The following is a 21,310-nucleotide window of genomic DNA, read 5'->3' as shown; positions in this document are numbered from 1 at the left end:
CTTCATAGCACCCAGGATCACTGTTCTTTGAATGTTGGCAAGAACAATCCTCATTCACACCCTCATCAGACCAACACTTGGATCAGTGTGTACACCTTCAATCTTAGAGCCCACCAACCCTTACTTCTCAAACTTTTCATCATTCTGCCTGATTATTGAAAGCCTCGGGGAGATACTCATGTCTCAAAAGTATACATGTCTCACTCTGCACTCTGCCAGACTCCTTCCGGTCCCCTCCCACCAGAAGCTCCCTCAGTGGGACACCCAGCCAGCCTGCCCCACCCCCCCCCATTCCACAGTGACATTTGCTAAGTCCTATCGTTGCATGAGGACTTCTGCATCAGTTTGCAAGGCTGCCATGACAGAGTTCCACAGAAGTCCAAGGTCAAGGTATCATAGCGCTGGTTTCTCCTGGACCTCTCTCCTTGACTTGTAGGTGCCCGTCTCCCTGTACCTTCCCATTGTCTTCCCTCTGTACATGTCTGTGTGCAAATATTCTCTTCCTCTAAGGACCCAAGTATATTGGATCAGAGTCCACCCTAACGACTTCATTTAATCTTAGTTACCTCTTTAAAGACCCTATCTCCACATCTAGTCACATTCTGGGGTATTGGGGATTGGGACATAAGAATTTTATTGGAGGACAGAATTCAGCCTGTTAGATCTTCTCTTCCCAACTTCCCATGGGCTCTTTTTCTCATCTCCCCCTTTGGTTTTTCTCTCTGTCTGTTCCTCGCTGCCATCAAACCCCAGCAGTGCCCTTCTCATTGCCTTCACGGGATGGTCTCCTTGGCATGGCCCCATTGGTTTGCACACACAGATGTGTTGCTTCATGAATGTGCGTCTTCTTTGGGTCATTCCTGTGCTTCTCTGCCTCTGGTTTGACTGAGGGCAGGGACTGTGTCGTGTGTTCTGTCCACAGATCTTGATTTCGGAGGTGCTTGAGAAATGCCATTGCTAAGTCACCATACATCACTTCTCTAAGGCAGCCTGACCCTCACTCCCTCCTCTGACTTCTCAAGAGGCTTTTTGGGAGAAATGGGTTTTTCCCAAGTGGTAATAGGGAAGATAAATGGTGGTTTTGTTGACAGCAAAGAGAAGGAGAGCTGAGACTCTACATAGATGACGTTCTGCTAGCTCATCTCCTTTCCAAATTGGAAAACAGAGAAGGCATCTGGGAGAGAAACCCCTAAAAGCAGAGATGAGTTTATTGATTTTTCTGCTGAAGACAAATATTTCTCAGAAGCTTTGGAGAAGGTGCCATTTCTTGACCTAAAGGGAGAAAAATTCTAGGATAAGATCTATTTCCTTTCAGAGCCTTAATGAACTGGGAGGCTCATCCAGTCAAAAGTAGAACTGTTGGTGGGAAACCAGCTAGATCTTGGTGGCTAGCAAGGGAAGAAGCTGGGTGCCGTGTCCTAGGAGTGGTGTGATGGGGTGTCTGCCTAGCCGTGGACCCCTGAGCAAAGGCAGTTGGGATGAGCTGATGCACTTAGCCTTTCTCTCCGGTAACATGGGAGTGGTGTTTGGAAGCCATGGCTGAGAGAGTCACTCCGTCCAGTTAAAGATACACTCACCTCCCTTCTCCTCCCTGCTTTCATCCCTTCATGCTTTCTTCCTGTACCTTCATCCCTTTCTTCTCTCTTCCCCCGCCCTCCTGTCTCCCCGATTCACTGTCAGGAAGGGCCATGCCAGAAGGGCCTGCCCAGCGTGTCATGGCAGCGGCAGAGGCTAGAAGCATCGGCAGCTTCCACAGTGAGTCTGGATTTCATTTCTGGGGTCAGGGGGCTGGGCAGTCCACACACACACGGACAGCTTGCAGACTTTGGAGAGGAACTTCCATGGGCTATGGCTGCTCTCCGCCTCTCTTCCCCTGCTTCCCGTTCCAGGGACATCATTGACTATTCATGGAAGTCTCCTGCCAAAGCCATGATGTTGATGTGCTTCGGATGTCTCATGGGCAGAAAGCATGGAGGGGGGTAGGGGGGCCATGATCTGCTGAAATGAGGTGCACATTTGGGAAAGCCCCCAGAGATCGAGTGGCTGCCAGGGGTTCTGTCCCGCCCTGCGCGTGTGGTAGAGGCTGGAGGCTCTGCATGGACAGTGGATTGGCTGCTTTCTTGCATTTCAGCAAGTGTGACCTTGAGTTTTGAAAACACAGTGGGTGCCTATGTTCCATAAGAGACACACTTGAAGGAACTAAGGGTACCAGATAGGCTCAAGTGACTAAAAAACTGGAGGTCTCCCAGTTGACTTAAGGCTTCCCCGGTTACTCAGATGATAAAGAACTTGCCTGCAGTGTGGGAGACCCGGGTTTGATCCCTGGGTCAGGAAGATTCCTTGGAGAAAGGAATGGCTACTGACTCTGGTATTCTTGCCTGGAGAATTCCATAGACAGAGGAGCCTGGTGGGCTACAGTCCGTGGGATCGCAAAGAGTCATTCATGACTGAGCAACTAACACTTTCACTTTTACTATCCCCATTGACTTCAGATGAAGCTTAGTCGAAGAAATGTGACATTTAGGATAGTTATTACAGAGCTCCATGACAAGTCACATGCCTGAGAACTGGAAGGAAAGTCTTTCCCCATCCCCGTTTTCATTTCTACCGTAATTTCTGAAGTAGAGAAGGACATACTGCAGCGTTGGTCAAAGTTGTGTCTGTCTTGCCTGGATCGTCAGACAGAAGTAGATGGCTGCCTTCCACTTTTTGCCCGAGGGCTGTTTCCTTTTGTTTGGGGGAATGGTCCACTTGTGAAAATAGACCCACAGAATTTACCCACCCAACCTTAAAAACATGAGTTTGAGCAAACTCCAGGAGACAGTGAAGGACAGGAAAGCCTGCGTGCTGCAGTCCCTGGGGTCGCTAATTCAGATACAACTGAGAGACCGAACGGCCACCACTGGACCTTACAAATCCCACCCAGATTAGGAAGAGAGAAGTCCTTTTTACCATCTCGAAATGCTGCTTCCAAGTACTGACTGGGTGGGTTACAGTTCAGTTTGAAGTGAGCGGCCTCTGCTTTCTATTATGTGACATTATCCTGATGTCAGCCTTATGGGCAGGTGCACGGGGATGCTTTCACAGGTCCATTCATTTCTCTCGTGATTTGGTTAGGGAGGTAAATTAAGCATAGCCTCCCAGGCTCTCTCAGGATCTCATTTTTATAGGTATTTCTTCTTGGCACTGTTACTAATAAAGGCATTAACTTTAAGAATAGTTGTGTAGGGCTTAAGTTTATCAGAACATGTTTGCCAGTCTTATTGGAATGTTGAAAGAAGGATAATTATAAGAGATTAGTCACTTTTTTTCCTCATGCTTTTACAAAAAATCATATGCATTTCATTCACATCAGAGTAAAACTCTTGGTGTCAAGAGTTGATGGGTTTAATTAAAGTATCATACTGGTCAAATTTGTTAATTAAGTTCGACAAATATTTATTATTAGTCAATCTATGTGTATTTGATGGTCTAAACGAGGACATCTCAGAGACTGAAAAGAGAAGCTACTAATAATAAAGCAGATATCAGAGGCATAAATTGGGATCTTGCCTGAGAAATTGGGACATAGGGAAACTCTATTCATATATTGTGAACTGTTCTGGGGGCTAGGGATACAACTGTGAATAAAAGAGACAAAAATCTCTGACCTTAATAAGTGAGACAGAAAATTAAGATAAAGTAAAATATTAATATATTGAAGTTTGAGAATAATAGATCCCTAGAAGAAAAATAAAACAGAGAAGAGAACAATAAATGCTTGGTGGTGGTAATGGAGATGCTGGTGGGGATGGTGTGTGTGTGTATGTGTGTGTGCACAATTTTAGATAGGGAGGTCAAAGCAATTGAATTCCCTAAAGATCTTAGTGCATTTTAGTTTATTTAGGTTATTTAATTTAGCCAAGGAGGGCTTTAATGGCTTGGCTAAAATTTTTCTGAAACAAGTGAGATCTGGACATTTTGAATCCACAGCAAGAAAATACTTCAGAATGACCCATAAAAATGGAGGAGGCAGAATCAGGGGTGGTGATGGCATTGGAAGCACACGCGGTCTGTTTAATAGGCTTCATCTTCAACCATCATCAGAAAGTATATAAGACTGTGGCTTTAACCGCCTGGGAAGCATCTTTGTAGAAAGTCCTTCAATCTTTGACTTGTGTTGGTCATTTAGGATTGTTCAAGGCTTTTCTTCTTCCATGTGGTGGCCTTGGGGGTGGTACAGGATGGCAACTCACATGTACTGAGCACCTACACCTGCCAGGTACTTGGCTAGAGGCTTTGAATACATGTATTTAATCTATGCTTCCCACGTGGCTCAGTGGTAAAGAATCTGACTGCAATGCAGGAGATGCAAGTTCAATTCCTGGGTTGGAAACATCCCCCAGAGGAGGAAGTGGCAACCCACTCCAGTGTTCTTGCCTGGAAAATCCCATGGACAGAGGAGCCAGGCAGTCCATGAGGTCACAAAGAGTCAGACATGACTTGGCAACTAAACATGTAATCTATACTGTTTCCTTGAAGAAGTTATCATAGTCTTACTTTAGGGATTCAGTTCAGTTCAGTTCATTTCAGTCGCTCAGTCGTGTCCGACTCTTTGCGACCCCATGAATTGCAACACGTCAGACCTCCCCATCCATCACCAACTCCTGGAGTTCACTCAAACTCATGTCCATCGAGTCGGTGATGCCACCCAGCCATCTCATCTTCTGTCGTCCCCTTCTCCTCCTGCCCCCAATCCCTCCCAGGATCAGAGTCTTTTCCAATGAGTCAACTCTTCGCATGAAGTGGCCGAAGTATTGGAGTTTCAGCTTTAGCATCAGTCCTTCCAAAGAACTTTAGGGATTAGAACATTGATATTTAAACACAGAACTAGAAAATAGTGCAGCAAGGATTTGAACCCAGGTGAAAGTAAGTCTGAAACCCTGCCTTTATCAATTAGGCTCAGCATCCATCCATAGCCACCAGCTGGCAGGAAGTAGTTGAAATAAAAAGAAGTAGGACTTGCTGGATGATGGCAAGGTCCTGCGAATGGGCTGATTTGCATGGCTGGATCAAGAGCAGATGTGCTGAGTGGCTGTCCATGTCTTTGTTGACTGTGCATGAAGGTATAGTGAATTCTGATGCTTCTCCTTATGTTTTCATTGGGAATGGGGGTAGGCGTGAACTGCTGGGGAGCATGAGAGCAAGTCTTCTTGTCTGACATCCATCCTTGGCAGAGGTGGAACTTGACTTCAGTGCATCCTGGATTCCTGGGTTTCATGCATGTTGGAAGGAGGGTGGTACATAGGTCTCTGGATAGATAATAGGGATGGGGAGGTCGTATGTAATAGGGGTGGGGAGGGTGCGTGTGATAGATATGGGGAGGATGGGTAGCATAGGGATGGGGAGGGCAGGTTAAATAGGGCTGGGGAGGATGCATATAATAAGAATGGAGAGAATCTATATAATAGGATAGGGAGAATGCAGGCAGATCTGAGATCAGACAAAGGTTTTTCAATAGGGGCTTGAGTGAAGAGTTGAGTTTGGAGAGAATCCTAAATTTCCTGCCTGCCTTTGTGAATATAGCCCACAGACTGACTTCGTCTAGTCTTGGGATTGCTGTTAGCGGGAAGCATGAAATCTCTGGACCACATCTTGTTGTGGTTATACTTAACATCTGTATCACTCTGTGATCTTGTGCTTACTTGTAATGTACATTTACATACTTCTCAGAAAAGAAAAATGAAGTAGAATCCTATTTTATGCATAAGTTGGGCTCCTGGTAAAGTGACGTGGCAAGCAAACTACCCTCTGTGTGCACCAGAGAAAGCTGTTGTAGCAAAGTGAAGAATTATTTTGGTATCTCCAATAATCCTTTCCCATTTTCCTTTGTGCTAACGGAGGATCTTCCCACCTGCAATGCAGTTATTTCATTGGACTTCTGTAACATACTTACCCAGAGGTCTCAATCCATGTCAAGGCAATGCCTCTTTGAGTTTCACAATATGTGTCATATGGATAGAGAGAAGTTATTACTCTGTCATTTACCAAGGATTTTCTTTACCGTCACAATGTCAGCATCACTTAAGAATATCCTCCAGGCCCTTGAATGTCCCTCACTGTGGTCTTCCAAGTAGTGGATGATGATGGCTTCATCAAATCCTGGTTCTTTACTGCTTATGACCCGTTATCTAGTTTCCCTCCATTACTTTGAAACTCACAGGCTAAGGAGAAAAGCATCATTCATCTTCCTCCACAGGAGACGCTTCTCTGACTTATCTAAGAGTCCTCTCCCTGGTATAAGGAAGCAAGCATGCCAGCTACCTTCTCTCCTAAAATATTAACCCATTTCAACACCTGTGACTTCTGTATTCTGCAGCCATGTGCTCTGTGGAGTACCAGTGTGGAATGGGGATAAAGGTTAGAAATATCTAAAATTATCTTTTAAGAGGACAAAGATATTCCTTCTTTCACTGATTACATAGGCTCACCCTGCCACTCACACATAGAATAAGTCTTAATTCTGGAAAGGACTTAGCTGCAGCTCAAAGGTCAATGCCTAAGCCTTCAACTCATGTCTATGATGGCACACGATCACAAGTGAGCCCCAGTCCGGGAACGTGCTTAGAGACCCTAGGCATACTCTTTCCACCAGCATGCAGGGAGTCCAAGGGTGTGTTTCCTCACCCCAATGAACCCAGGTTTTCTAATTCACCTGAAAACACATCCCTGCCTCTTTGTACGTGTAAGGCACACAAGAGGACTCAATATGAGCTTTTCTACGTCCTCTCTGTATATTAGTGCTTTTCAGCCATCATGGATGGAGGTTGTGGAGTAAATCAGGTTGTCAAGAAGTTGCCTATGAGCTAGAGAGTATTCTAAGATGCACTAGGACCTTGACGGGGAAAAATGCCATGTAGCTGAATAGCCGTGAGACTGTGGGATATGATTTTCCTCCTTTGTGTTGCTGTTCCAAGTCTCACAATTTAAGATAGTGAAGACGGGCCTGTGGGGAGGGAGCCTCGTACACACTCCTGAGGGAGATGCCTCTTACTCACATGGCGTCTCATGCCCTCAGGTTCAGGGACATTGGCTGTGCGCTCCCCGGGCCAGTTCCTTGGGTTCTCACCCGGAGGTCTCTTCAGAGATAGGAGCTCTGCCCATTCAGTGGTGATTAAACTTTGAACTCCTAGGCCCCTTGGCATTTTGCTCTCTGGTGATCTGAAAATAGATGCCTCAGATCAGAGCAAGCCCCCAGAACAGCATGAAGAGGGTTGCCTGGAATGGGATGATGCTCAGACCTTCATGTAAAAGTGTTCTGGGGGACCCAGAGGGAAGATGGCAGAGGAAAGAAGGGGATTGTATGGCTGTGCCATCACGCTGCTCATTAACAAGGGTGCCCTAACCTTTGCAGTGGGACTCTATCCTCAAAGCTGGTCAGTCCATTTGTTTCCACAATTCTTTGGGGATGGATGACTCATGAGAAATCCATATGTCTGGGAGGATTGTGACAGCACCTCCTGTCTGGAGATGCTGGCGGAAATAACATTAAGTTCTGCGATCTCTCTTGCCTGGGTCTGCTGGGCTGGTCCCTACCTCTCTTGAGTATTAGCTAGCTCCTCTGATCTCTGCCATCTCCTCCCGTGCTGGCACCTGTGGCTAACCCTAATGGAAACTAGCTGTCTGATGTGACCTGCAGCCAAATGCACTGGTGTGGGGTGAATGTGGTCATGCAAAGAAAGCTTTCAGTTCAGGTGCTGGTTTCAGAGCTGTGCACGCATGCTGAGTTGCTTCAGTTGTGTCCGACACTTTAGGACCCCAAATGGACTATAGCCCGCCAGGCTTCTCTGTCCATAGGATTCTCTAGGCAAGAATACTGGAGTGGGTTGCCATGCCCTCCTCCAGGGGATCTTCCCAACCCAGGAGTCGAACTTGCGTCTCTTACATCTCCTGCACTGGCACCATCTGGGAGCCACACATGTGTAAACTGTGTCTGTGATGCTTTGTGGCTGGTGAGACCCTGGCAGGCAGGTGCCAGCGAGCAGAGCAGGAAAGGAGAAAAGGGCATGCTATGTGTGAGAGAAAGTGTATTGCAATTCCATCCTAGCTAGACAAGTTCATTTCTATCTGGGCCTCTGGGATCTCTCTGAGTCTTTCTTTTTATGTTCATGTCTGGAAATAGACATTTTATTCCTAGAAATGGACATGAACTTGAGAGTCAAATTTTCAACTGTGGGATTAAGATTCTTTAAGCTACAAGTGAGAGAAAACTTAATCTATCTTAAGCAAAAAGGCACTATATTGTCTCAGTAATTACAAAAACTCAGATTTAGGACTTATTTCTGGGGTGGCTTAATTCTAAGACCCCACCAGGCTTGCCATGTGTTGCTAGCTCTCTCCCTCCTTCCTTCTCAGCTCTACTCAACCCCCCCCCTCCACCGCCATCATCCTTCCATCTCTCTCTGTCTTCCTCTTTTTTTCTGCCTGAGATGATCTTAGAGAAATAGACATTAATGGGAAATAGACTTCCAAACAATCAAAGCTAATGAATTTTGAAAAGGATGATGATACATGCCGCAGCAGCTGGGCAGATTACGCAGGACCTAGTTGATCGCTAACAAAGACCTGTCTTCATCGGTGGTGGGGGGGCTGAGGGGGAGGCCAGCAGAAATAATCGGCGTCACTTCTAGAGGTGTCAGGCCAGGCATCATGCAGGGCAAAGCTGCAAAGCAAAGACGGAGGAAGCAAAGCCTGTGACCGACTGCTTTTTCCATTCTCTCTACGAGGAGGAACACATGATGTTTTCCGGTGTCATTTTTATGGACGTTCTCTGGGCTGATGTCGGCTCCTGTCTTCCTTCATGGCATCTGCAGATTTAGATATTTCTTAGTGAAAATCCTCTTTAGCTTATATGGGTGTTTTCAGAGTAATCAAATTCTAGGATTTCTATCACATTTTCCCAAATCTGCCGCCTGCAGCCCATCAATGTACAGGCCTGAAAACTTCTTCTTTTTTTTTTTTTTTTTTTGCTAGTGATTCTTCCTTCAACATGGAGATGCGTAAGAACTCCAACTTGCAGGGTGCAAAAGAACATTGGTTTTGAAATCAGAACAACTTAGGTGTGAGACTTGGATCTTTCTGTCTTCAGCCTTTTGAACTCCCATGAGTTGCCTAACCTGTTCTTCCCTCTCCTTTCCTTCCTGCTTTGGTGTGACGCTTTTGGTAGCAGTAAGGTCCAGAGCCAAGGCGTTTTGGGAGCATTAGATGAAGCAGTGCATTTTAACTCATTCATCACAGACCCTGGCTCCGTACAAACACTCGATAAGTTTTTGTTCTGTATCCCTGTTCACTGAGACAGAGCTTCCACCTCTACCCCAGCCTTGAAACACTGGAAGAATCTCTTTCTGCCTCTTTTATAATGGAGACCAGAGGTTTAAATAAATTCAGATGAGGGCATTAGGCTTGTGGACTGGCCTACCCTAGACTTAGCCTGGTTCTACCTCCTGGGGACTCCCTGAATGACCCTCAGTAAGAGAATTTTGTCCCAGTTTGATGAGAAACAAGAAGCCTCCTTTTCTTTTGCTTTTGGAAACATGAATGTGTACACCAGAGTAGGAATGCCTTTGAAAAAAACCATTCAACTGTGATTCCTGGCTCAGCATTTAAGACTTTCTCCTGGGTTCACCCTCAGAACAGTCTCCCCCCTCCTTTTGACCTTGAGGGAGAAGCCAAGAGGTGGGGCTTGTTTATAAGGGGAGGTGGAGCAGCCCACAGCTGCAGGCCTCGGATGATGGCCCGAGATGCCAGATGCTGTGCAGAGGGACAGCTCCTCCAGTCCTTTCATCTGAGATTACCCTTGGCTCACACCCTTCACTGCAAAAAAGCACCCTGGGATCCAGCCGTAGAGGAGTGGGCTGTGTGGAACTCGTGGGTCTCAGAACTCTAACCTTCTCCCAGGCCTGGGAGGGGCATCCAGAGGTTATCCAGTCTTTGCTTCACCACATCACCAGTGTCTTGGAACTCGATGATACTGAAAAGTCAATGAGCCCAACTCTCTTCCCTCATCCTACCATTTTATAAACGAGGACACAGGGGCCCAGGGATGAGCCAGGTGGTGTGATTAAACCTAAGACAGGGCCCTGGAGTTCCCAAGTGCTGGCCCATTGCCTGCAACACACACAGACACACACACGTGCATGAATGTGTGTGTATATGTGCACACACAACTGCAAAGTCAGGCTGCCAAGGCTGCTGATGTTGAGAAGGGCCTTGAATGAGAATTTTTTAAAAATTATTTATTTTTTTAAACTCCAAAAGCATTTTGTTTTGGGGTATAGCCAGTTAACAATGTTGTAGTTTCAGGTGAACAACAAAGGGACTCAGCTACACATAGATATGTATCCATCCTCCCCCAAGCTCCCCTCCCATCCAGGCTAGCATATGACATGGAGCAGAGTTCCATGGGCTATACAGTAGATCGTTGTCGGTTATCCATTTTAAGTATAACAGCATGTACATGACCTTCCCAAAGTCCCTACCTATCCCTTGGGAAGGGCCTTGAGATGAGCTTAGGTTCAGTCCTCTTTGTATACTGACTCATGCAGATAAGAAAATTTTGCTTTGGACAACCTCATATCATTCTCAGGTGGTGAAGAATCTTAGTCCAGTGCTTATTACCGATGTGAACACTGAGAGTGAAAGGAAGCAGAAGGTGCCAAAGGCACAGGGTGACTCCCTGGTAGAACTTGGGCAACAACTCAGCTGATCTGAGTCTCAGTCCAGTCTCTCCCCACTGGACTCCATGGCTTCCCTTAATGTCAGATCTCCCTTCTGCCTGTCTTCCTCCCAGGTCACTGTAAGAGTGGTGTGACTAGATTAACCTATATACTCTTTGCTGGAATTTCATATGGGAAGGGCTAGCGAGGAAACTGTGATGCTTAAAAAATAGCCGTGGTATTAACATTTATTCATCGATCACTTGGCAGCTGTCACCCATTTGCAGGCTTCCCTGAGATTTTAACCCTGTTATTTTTTTCTAAGTTGAATCCCCATCTTTAAATGAGGGTGGAGGATGTTATCCACTGGTTCATATTTGTGATCCTGCCAGAGGGGCACCCAGTGATCTGTGAGATCACTGTTCTCAGGCACCAAGTGTCCTGCTTTTAGAATCTAAAGGTCTTGTCCCTAAAACATGTAAGCACAAAAATGATCAAAGAACACTGATTATTTAGTAAAACAGTAAGGAATGCAAAAATTAAGAAGGAGGAAAAGAGTTTTCAAAAGGAAATCTTTGGAGATTAGTTTACTGTAAATAGAATATACTAAACACTCTTGATACACATAAATACTAGTAACTAACAGGTACTTGGGAAATGGCATAGCTCTAAACAATGAATATTAAACAAATTAAAGGTAATTTCAGATACAAAGGATAAAACAAAGCAGTAATTAAAGAATAAGACGCCCTGTGCTCACTTTGGGGCAGCCCACATACTAAAAAGAATGAGACATCCATCTCCACCAACATACGGACAGGATGAGCGAACAAAATCAGATACGCTTCTCCTCAGTGCTTTCATTAGAATTGTTTTAAATGCCCAGAACAAATGTGCCTTTATAATTTTTTTTTTCATTTAGATTTCAAACAGTAAAAGCTTTCTCATTTTAATATAGATCATTGAAAGTCTTTTAAACAGCCTGTTGCTCATTTGGAAAAATAAACCAGTGAAGAAAACCGAAAAAAGAAATAAAAGAAAACAGAAAGAAGAATTGATAGGTCTTGAGTCATGACTCAAAGAGGAATCCTTCTTTCCATTGGGTGAAGAGGGGCATTCAATTTTCCAGGGAGCTTTGAGTATGTGGAAAGTTGTGTATTCACTTTCCTGCCTTAGTTGGAGCTGCTCCAGCAGCTAGTTAGGGGAGAAACTAGAAGTTTTGCTCCAGCTCAGGGAAGCCAGATAAGGCAGTCTCTAGTCTAAGGAGGAGCTGTGTGTGTTTTATGTCAGGTCCCATGACGCTCTTCCAAATTCCCTTTGCCTGGGGACTTAGCCATTGATGGTAGGTTTCTGCTGCGGTATGTATTGTTTACTCAAGTAATTAAAATATGCAAAGCATTCCCTGTCCCCCATTTTGTGCTTCTTCCCCAGCCACTTCTGGCATTTTGGTTGGCAGTTAATAAAACAAAAGGTGAGCCCAAAGGCCCACGTCTCCCTCCGGCTAGAATGATTAATTTGGAGCGGTTTGGAAGTAGCAGATTTTACCTGTAGCTACAGCCATGCTTTTCTAGCTGATGTGTTCAACCCACACTAAACACTACAAGCAGAGCATGGCAAATGCTTCATTACAGGCACAGGGCAAGTGGAGGGAGGCAGGAGAAAGGAGGCAAGGGTTTATTCAACCTCTTATGGTGGCACAAAACCAAGAAGACTTCTCCTTCCAGGAAGCCCTACATTGAAACAGCCAGGAACTCCCCTGGTAATCCAGTGGCTAAGACTCCACGCCCTTGGTGCAGGGGGCCTACCTTTGATCCCTGGTCAAGGATTCCCACATGCCTCAACTAAGAGTTTGCATGCCACAGCTAGAGATCCCATGTGCCACAATTAAGACCTGGCCTAGCCAAATAAATGACTAAATAAATAATATATATATATATTTAAAGAGAGAGAGAGCACCATACTCAAGGACACTTGAAATTTACTTCCTAATCCAGTTCCTAATTTGAGACCCCATGGGCTGCAGCACTCCAGGCTTCCTTGTCTTTCACCATCTTCCGGAATTTGCTCGAACTCATATCCATTGAGTTGGTGATGCCATCCAACTGGCTCTGTTTCAGTGATTATTAGAAAAGCTCATTATCTCATGGAGCTATTGGTGTACATCTGCTGTCTGTTCCCCACTGCACTTGGAGGGAAAGCCCAGCCTCATAAGATGATATTATAAAATGAGAATCAAGATTAAGGAATTCAATGCTGTAGTCTTAAGGCTGATGGAATATTTATAGGAAGTATTACTGATGTTGTTATTAATCTCCCTGAGAAGATGGCTGGAGGAGACAATTTATCATGTGGTTTGCTTTTGGAGGAAAGAGATCCCATCTGAGTCTTTGCTTTTTAAAATCCAAATCATCTTGTTTTTTTCTTTTTTCCCTTGAGGCCTTTTTCATAGGCGCTGCAGTCACTGAGTCCAGTTCATAGGGAAATGCTCTGTTCTAATTAGTTCAGGCTTGTCTTCCCTGAGATTCACGTTAACTGCACTTCCTGCGTCTAAATCCTGCTTTGGTAAACAGTCAAATATTCCAATAGGACCCAGGTTGGTGGCCATGCTGCTCCTAGAAGCCCCTTCAGCTGCTGCCAGTGTTTGTATGACGAATTGTTTTAAACCCACAAAATCCCCAATGAGAAGGATTTGGAGTGTGGCAGTGGATTAACTTTGAGCTTGGCCTCTATCCACACACTTGCTGACATTCCAATCTTGAGCCGGTTTCCTTATCCAGAAATCAAAAATGGTGCCTCTTTGTTGTAAGGGTCTCTGAGGAAAATGTCCAAGTCCCTGGAAAAGTGAAGAAGTGCTCTTCATTCAGCAAACATAGAGTCTGAGAAAAAGCACCTTCTAAGAAAGATTTCGATTCGAAGTCTTATGCATATGTGTGTGTATTGAAAACCTGCCATGTCTCTGTTTCATTTAATATCACATTTAGTGTCTGTACATGTTCTGTATACCTCATTATTATCTTCATTTTGCATCCTGGGAAGCCAATTCTTCAGAAGTTAAACATCTAGGGTTGCTATGGGGCTTCCCAGGTGGCGTTAGTGGTAAAGAACCCGCCTGCCAATGCAGGAGACACGTGTTCTATCCCTGGGTTGGGAAGATCCCCTGGAGGAGGGTATGGCAACCCACTCCATTATTCTTGCCTGGAGAATCCTGTGGACAGAGGAGCCTGGCGGGCTATAGACCACAGGATCACAAAGAGTTGGACCTGCAATCCATGGGGTTGCAAAGAGTCGGACACGACTGAGCGACAGAACTGAATTGAACTGAACTGAAGCAACTTAGCACACAGTGTTGCTTTGCTAAGTGACGTTTGCCAAGTTATAAATTATTCTTTTTGCTTTTTTGGGTCCTCTGTTTCCTCATCCTATACATACATTTTCAATGTCAGTTGTTATATCTTCCATATTTTGAAGGGCATCTAAATATTAGAAAAGCCATTCTTGCTTGAGAGGGATTACCTTATTTTTGCTAAATAAGTCTGAATCTAAACCAAAACCTGTTGGTGCCTGAGCTTTACAGGGTAAATTAAAAATCTAGATTGATCTCAAGGAGGTTTTATTCTCTTGCCTTCCTTTACCCATTAATGCTTAGCATGTGTTTGGAGTCTGAATGGATCAGTCTGGGTCCAGGGTGATCTATGGATCTGAGCTGAGCTGAGATCTCCAGCTTTGTTCCATCCAGCTTTGCACCATCCAGCTTTGCACCATCCCTAAAGTTTGTTTCCATGAGAAGATATCAACCAGGAGGCTCCAAGTCCGGGCACTTGGAAAAGAAAACAAAAGCCAAATCATATTTCAACCCACATCTTTGGACTTGTAATGTAGGCTGTATAAAAATATATATTGCTTGGGGCAGTAAAGGACAATGAGGTCTCAGAATGACTGCCAACGTTTAGACAGAATTTAGAAAGAAGAAAACAAAAGGGGAAGTTATAAAAGGTGTGTGTTCCTGGGGCTTCTATCTGAGGAGTTGCTCCTGGCAGATGCAGCTCTAGGTGAAAGAGTTGAGCAGAATCACAATGGGCCTCTTTATCCTCCAGGCTCACACTGCTCAATAGCTTAACTGTTACACTCCTTGTGTTTTTGAAAATCTCCAAGGGTTTTTCCTAATCCAGGCTAGAGGCTCAGCCTGAAAGAGCCATTCCATGGAGGTTCTGCTAAACGGAATGTCTTTTGCTTAAGCTATCATAAAGCTTTGCTTTGAGGGAGAAGCGCTATAGTGGTGTCTTTCTAAGTTTCCTCTGCACCTTGCCTCAAAAGAATTCCAAAAACACTGGGGCCATGATCTTCAGTTTATGTCTATGAGAAGTTACATAATACTTTGCTCACTTGATGCCAAGAGCTGACTCATTGGAAAAGACCCTGATGCTGGGAAAGATTGAGGGCAGGAGGAGAAGGGGGTGACAGAGGATGAGATGGTTGGATGGCATCACCGAGTCAATGGACATGAGTTTGAGCAAACTTCAGGAGATGGTGAAGGATAGGGAGGTCTGGCGTGTTGCAGTCCATGGGATCACAAGGAGTCAGACACAACCTAGCGACTGAACAATAACAACAATCCACTTGCGTGTGGCTGGCACACACATATGTTTATCTAAACAGTTTCCCTCCCAGTGTGTGGAAGTGTGTGTCTGCACTGGAGGTCACTAATATTGATGGGCAGCCCATGTGGGTGAACACTGCAGACCCTCCATAAGTCTGGCATGGTCTGAATAAGAGCGGCAGTGATTTTAAAGACTGTGCTTGGTGGCTGCTGGGGCTCCTGCCGGGGCTGCCAGCCCTGGCTGATGGACTGCTCAGACCCGCAGACCTAGATTTAAGAGGCAAAGCTGCTGGGGCATTTGGGAAACCAAGAGACTTTCAGGGGACAAAGAAAGCATATATTAAACTTTTATTTTTCCTTAATGCATATGGAGATTCTCCTATGTCCTGAGACATGCAATCAAGAAAGATTAAAATTGAATAAATAAAAAATGACACTGTGCATGACAGTCTTAATGATAATCTGAATTAAGATATTTTGTCATTAATGTACATTGCAACGTTTCTGTAACTCTTCAGAAAGCAGTTGCCACTCTCATCTACTTTGACAGATTCAACGTGGCCCCCATGGATGAGTGATTTCAGAGAAAGCTTGAATCACTCTATGGGTATCAAAAATGCCCCTTGTTTGCTCACCTTTGGGTCCTGGCTCCTTTATCTGGCATATATGGGTCACTCTGTCTCCTTTATACCTTGTCAGATGTGTGTGAGGATAGATGTTTTGAACTTCTGGGAGAGAAGCGGGCTTGTATGTGTCCTGTGAAGAAATTGCCTCCCTTTCTGTGTAATGAGATGGACAGAACTGAGAGTCTTCTTGAGGTCAGCAGAATTTCTATTTAAAACACAGTGCTGGATTCCCTCTGACTGCAAGGAAGTTGGCATTATCCAACAGAAACGAGCAAGACAATTTCCTTGTGCAAGAAAGGGAGGATCCAAAGCAAAGGGATGGGATGACTGTGGACAGGGGTGGCTGCTTGGGAGGTTCACCTCCTGCCAGGAGCACTTTGCCCCAGGGCATCCTGCCCCCAGCAGAACCCAAGCCTGGCAGCCCCTGCAGCTCTCTCTTTCTACCCTTCAGTCCTGCTTACTCCTGGCTCTCAGGGCGTAGCCGGGAGTGAGGGCTGAAGGCTTGAATGGAGGAAATGAGGTTGAGGGATTTCAGGCAGGCACCCCAGGAGGATGGAGGTGAGGCTGTAGTTCTTGTTTTTGTTTTTGTTTTTAGATTCTTCTTATATCTTTTCTCTTTAATTATCTATTTTTAATTGAAGGATAATTACAATATTGTGTTGGTTTCTGCCATACGTCAACGTGGGTCAGCCATAGGCATACCTATGCCCCCTCCCTCTTATACCTCCCTCCCATCTGCTACCCCATCCCACTCCCCCTTGTTTCAGAGCCACAGTTTGAGTTCTCCAGTCACACAGCAAATTCCCACTGGCTGTCTGTTTCACATATGTTAGTCTGTATACTTCCACGCTACTCCCTCCGTTTCTCCCGCCCTCTTCTTTTTACCGCCCCCTTCCACCCCCATCCCCGTGTCCATAAGTCTGTTCCCTATGTCTGCATCTCCATTGCTGCCCTGCACATAAGTTCATCAGTATTATCTTTCTAGATTCCACATATAGGAGCTAATATATGATACTTGTTTTTCCCTTTCTGACTTACTTCACTCGGTATAGTAGACTCTGGGCTCATCTATCTCATTAGAACTGACTCAAATGCATTCCTTTTTATGGCTGAGTAATATTCCATTATGTATAAATGTACCACAGCTTCTTTATCCATTCCTCTGTCGATAGGCATGTACTTCCACGTCCTAGCTTTTGTAAATAGTGCTTCCGTGAACATTGTGGTGCATGTTTTGTTTTCAGTTATGGTTTTCTCTCACATCTTTCCCATGATACAGCTGTAGGCCTGAAGATGGGTGGGATACAGCCATGGAGAAAGATGGAATTTAGCCAGAAAGACTCTAGACTTTGCACCCTGCATGCTCAATCTTTAATGTCCCCGTGATCTTCAAACTTTAATGCCCCCTAAACAATTTTTTTTTAAAATGTACTCCCCTTTGCATGTTTCAATTTATCATCTAAAATCTTCCACATGTTTATAATAAGTATGCCATTTCCACAACATTGTAAATATTGACATTAAAAACACATTACTCCTTTAATGCATCTAATGAACTTTAAATACCAGAGCAATTTGATCCATCATCTATTAAACACATGAACAAGTACTTAAACCCTCAGTTTTACATGGTTCCATTTTCTTCTTGAATTTATAGTTTCATTACAGTTTCCCCACCAAATATCCTTATGGATTCTTTTTTTATGCATGAAAGCCTTTTATTGGCCATTTTGTCATAATTTAGGTGACAAAAATACATGCCTGTGTGCATGCTCAGTGGTGTCTGACTCTTTGTGACCCCATGGACTGTAGCCCACCAGGCTCCTCTCTCCATGGAATTTTCCAGGCAAGAATATTGGAGTGGGTTTCCATGCCCTCCTCCAGGGGATCTTCCCCACCCAGGGCTTGAACCTGTATCTGTCTCCTGCATTGACGGGTGAATACTATACCACTGAGCCGCCTGGGAAGGCCACAAAAATGTATATGAAGACTTTAATTTTTAATGACCAGTGGCCTTAAGTTTCTAGATGTTAAGAGATTTGGATTGAGTTATCATCATAATTATTAGTAATATACAGAAATAGGCAGTAAATCAAAATAATAATCAGATAATACATATAACAATTTTTGATGCATATGAAAGATAAGGCACATAATATTTTTGGAAATCCATCTCATATCTTCCAATTAGCCTGTATTCATTAATCAATATTATTTAGTGCTAAAATAAGGAATAAGGTTAAGGTTCAGAATCAGTTCGATTACTGCTTTTTTATTTTTATAAATATAAGAAATGAGAAACACTATTCACAATAAATGAATGGATGGGAAAGGAAAGTGTTTTATTACTACAACTCATATTTCGTTATTTGCCTAAAACCACATTTGGTCTCTTATCAAAATTCCTTTTTACTCTTCTCTCAGTTGATAATTCTTTTTGGTTTGTCCCCCTTCAGTGGTTTGAAAAGCATTAAAAACCACCGGACTTGCAAAGGAATTTATTTCCCAGTCACTAGAGACATTCATTTTCAACACCTATACTAATATTTCATAGAGTTTATTCATTTGTGGTCTGTAGGATTTCTCTCCTGAGGTTTAGAATGAGTGAAACATTTGTCTTCCCCTTTGAGAGTGGCAGCATGTGTGTGTGAGTGCATGTGTGTGTATGTGTGCGTGTGTGCACACGCATATGTGTGCGTGAACAGTTGGGCAGGGAAATTGCTTCACCACAGGGGGTTCTCAGTGTTAGAAAAAACCTGTAAGAGATTTAAGGATCTGCATAAACCTTCAAAACTATCCTTGCTAGGTTCCAGGATTGCGTGTATTTCCAAAGTTATGCGGACCTTAGGTTGAATTCATTTAAGTAGTCACTGAAGTCTCTCTCTGCCTATTATATTGCATGAGAATTCTAGGCTATTATCCTATGGGAATTCTAGGCTATCACCTTTTAGAAGGAGTGAGAAACATCCTGAGCTATATGTAAAAAGTGTGTTTCCCTGTTGGCAATAATGAAAGAATGGCAGCAATCCCAGACCTATAAACAGTGGATTGATTAGGTAAACTGTGGTGCAGTCATGCACATGGGGTCCAATCTAGCTAGAAAAGGAAAGAGAGAACCCTAATGGGGGGGAAGTAAAGTATATAAGAGATATGGTGTGGTACTTCCATCTATGAAAGTGAGGAAAATGATATAATCCCTATTTGCGTATGTTAAAAACAATTGAAGAATAAACTAAAAACAAGCGTGAAATGGTTGCCTTCAGGGGAGGAGGAGAGCAGGATGGAGGGAGTGAGCAGAGATGAAACTTGACTGAGGGTCATGTACCTTGATTTGGGTTTGACTTTAAAATCATGTAATGGTTTTTGCATTGCTACAAAATATTATGTTGAATGGGAAAGAAAAAGGAAAGCAATTCTTACAAATCAAAAGCAAAATGAAACAAATAAACCGGCACATTATGTTGGTGACTTGGCCACTCAGAGAGGAATTATTTCCTGTGACTTTAAAACACAGCAATGTCTTAGATGTGTCCCTAGTATGTACATCCTAAAGATGAGTAAAGCTGCAAAGACAGCTTTCAGGAATCATATTGTTGGTAATGATCTTGAGCTGAATTTAAAAAGTGTATATATATTAGGATAAAAAAATAAGTAATATTACTAATGTAAGAATCAATATTTTCAGCAAAAAAAAACACACCAAAAATAAAACCAAAAAAATTAAGTAAAACTCTGTAATCCTAAATTTGAGTTGGAAAAAATCAATATGAACTCATGATATATTTTCCTTTCAAAGGAAATATTTGCCTAGTGTTTTCCACTAGAAATAAATACTGATCAACCTAACAGGTGAGTATTCCTGGCTTCCATCACGTGGTCCCTAAATTCCATTGTCCACTGAAAGGACCCAAGGCTCCTTGAAACAAATAACTGAGTTAGGGCCAGAACAGCAAGTGGACAAAATGAGCCTAGGATTTTTTTTTTTCTCATGTCAGAAAGCAAGAATGCTATCAAAGACCACTGGGGTTTGGTGAAACGTGCCAGCTTGCAGAGGCTGCTACTGGCCAAAGATTGAAGAGTGAGCATCAAAAAGAGAAATTATAATTGACTGAAACACTTCAAATGTGTAAACACACACACACATGCACAAATAATTAAGTATGCTTCTCAAATAAGCCTCTCACTGATCACCTTCAGAGGATGCTAGCAAAGGAACTCCGGCTTCCCTGGTGGCTCAGACAGTAAAGAATCTGCCTGTAACGTAAGAGATGCAGGTTTGATCCCTGGGTCGGGAAAATCCCCTGGAGAAGAGAATGGCTACCCACTCCAGTATTCTTGCCTGGAGAATCCCATGGACAGAGGAGCCTGGCGGGCTACAGTCCACATGGTTGCAAAAAGTCAGACACGACTGAGAGACTAACACACACGTACAGAGAAGGAACTCATTATTCTGAAAACTGGTAGATAAAAGGAGTTCCTACATAAACTGTCACCAGTGTAACCAGTAGTTAATGAAGGAAAGTTCTTATTCATGGAAGATTTCCAGCTGATATATGCAAAGGGAATGCTCGAATTAGAATGTCACCCTTTTGTGGCCACTCATGAAATAATGGATCTCGGCGATGATCACCAGCGGCCACTGACATCCTAAGGTGAAACGGAAATTTGTGATGGAAGGTCAGGCTGACAAGCATCTTGAATCCACAATAATAGCAGTGGTGGAAGAGTTACCTAAGGTAGTATAATCCAAAGATCTCCAGGGACTTATTTTTTTCTTGACTCATTCCTTGGAATTTTTGCCTTATTCCTGTATATTTCCTGTTCAAAGGCTCAGCCTTCAGATTCTTAGTGTATCTCATTGAGAGCTTAGATCATTAACTAGAATTTCTCAGGCAGTGCCTGGGCAAGTTACCTTATCTTCATCTGTGAAATGGGGATCATAGGGAATTCTACCAGAGTATGAGAGACAGGCTTAAATGCAGAGTGTGTGTAACATCCAGTGGTATGTTACATCCAGTGTGTATCACATCCAGTGATAGTCAGTGTGTATTAATTAGATTATTCTTATTAAGATTATTATTTCACCCATTGCTTGCCTGGCTAGGTTTCATCATGGGGATATTTGTCTATATATATGTGTGTGTGTGTGTGTGTATGTGTGTATTTATTTTAACCTTGGAAGGATTTGACCAATAACTTTCCCAGAGTGGATCTCTCTAATATGAGAGAAGGATACAGGAATGCAGGCAGCTCTGAAGGAAAATCAGCATAGTCTAGGCAGATAGATAGATAGATAGATAGATAGATAGATAGATAGTGAAGTTGCTCAGTTGTGTCCGACTCTTTGCGACCCATGGACAGTAGCCAACCAGACTCCTCCGTCCATGGGATTT

General features: G+C 43.7%; 1 protein-coding gene across 4 annotated transcripts in view; it reads left to right on the top strand.

The window, feature by feature from the left end:
- NTRK3 (neurotrophic receptor tyrosine kinase 3) overlaps positions 1 to 21,310 on the top strand; it is a 414,880-nt gene that overhangs the window by 383,445 nt on the left and 10,125 nt on the right. The window contains exon 16 of one of the 4 annotated variants that reach the window (XM_068990810.1): positions 1,681 to 1,755. The exons of the other annotated variants lie outside the window; for them this stretch is intronic. Within the exon in view, the coding sequence (XP_068846911.1) occupies positions 1,681 to 1,755 (75 nt within the window). The remainder of the gene's footprint in view (positions 1 to 1,680; positions 1,756 to 21,310) is intronic. 4 annotated transcript variants of the gene reach the window in all.

Source organism: Capricornis sumatraensis, chromosome 19, assembly GCF_032405125.1.
Source record: "Capricornis sumatraensis isolate serow.1 chromosome 19, serow.2, whole genome shotgun sequence".
In the NCBI taxonomy this organism is placed as follows: domain Eukaryota; kingdom Metazoa; phylum Chordata; class Mammalia; order Artiodactyla; family Bovidae; genus Capricornis; species Capricornis sumatraensis.
The sequence above is the reverse complement of the archived record's forward strand: the minus strand, read 5'-3'. Positions and strand labels throughout refer to the sequence as shown.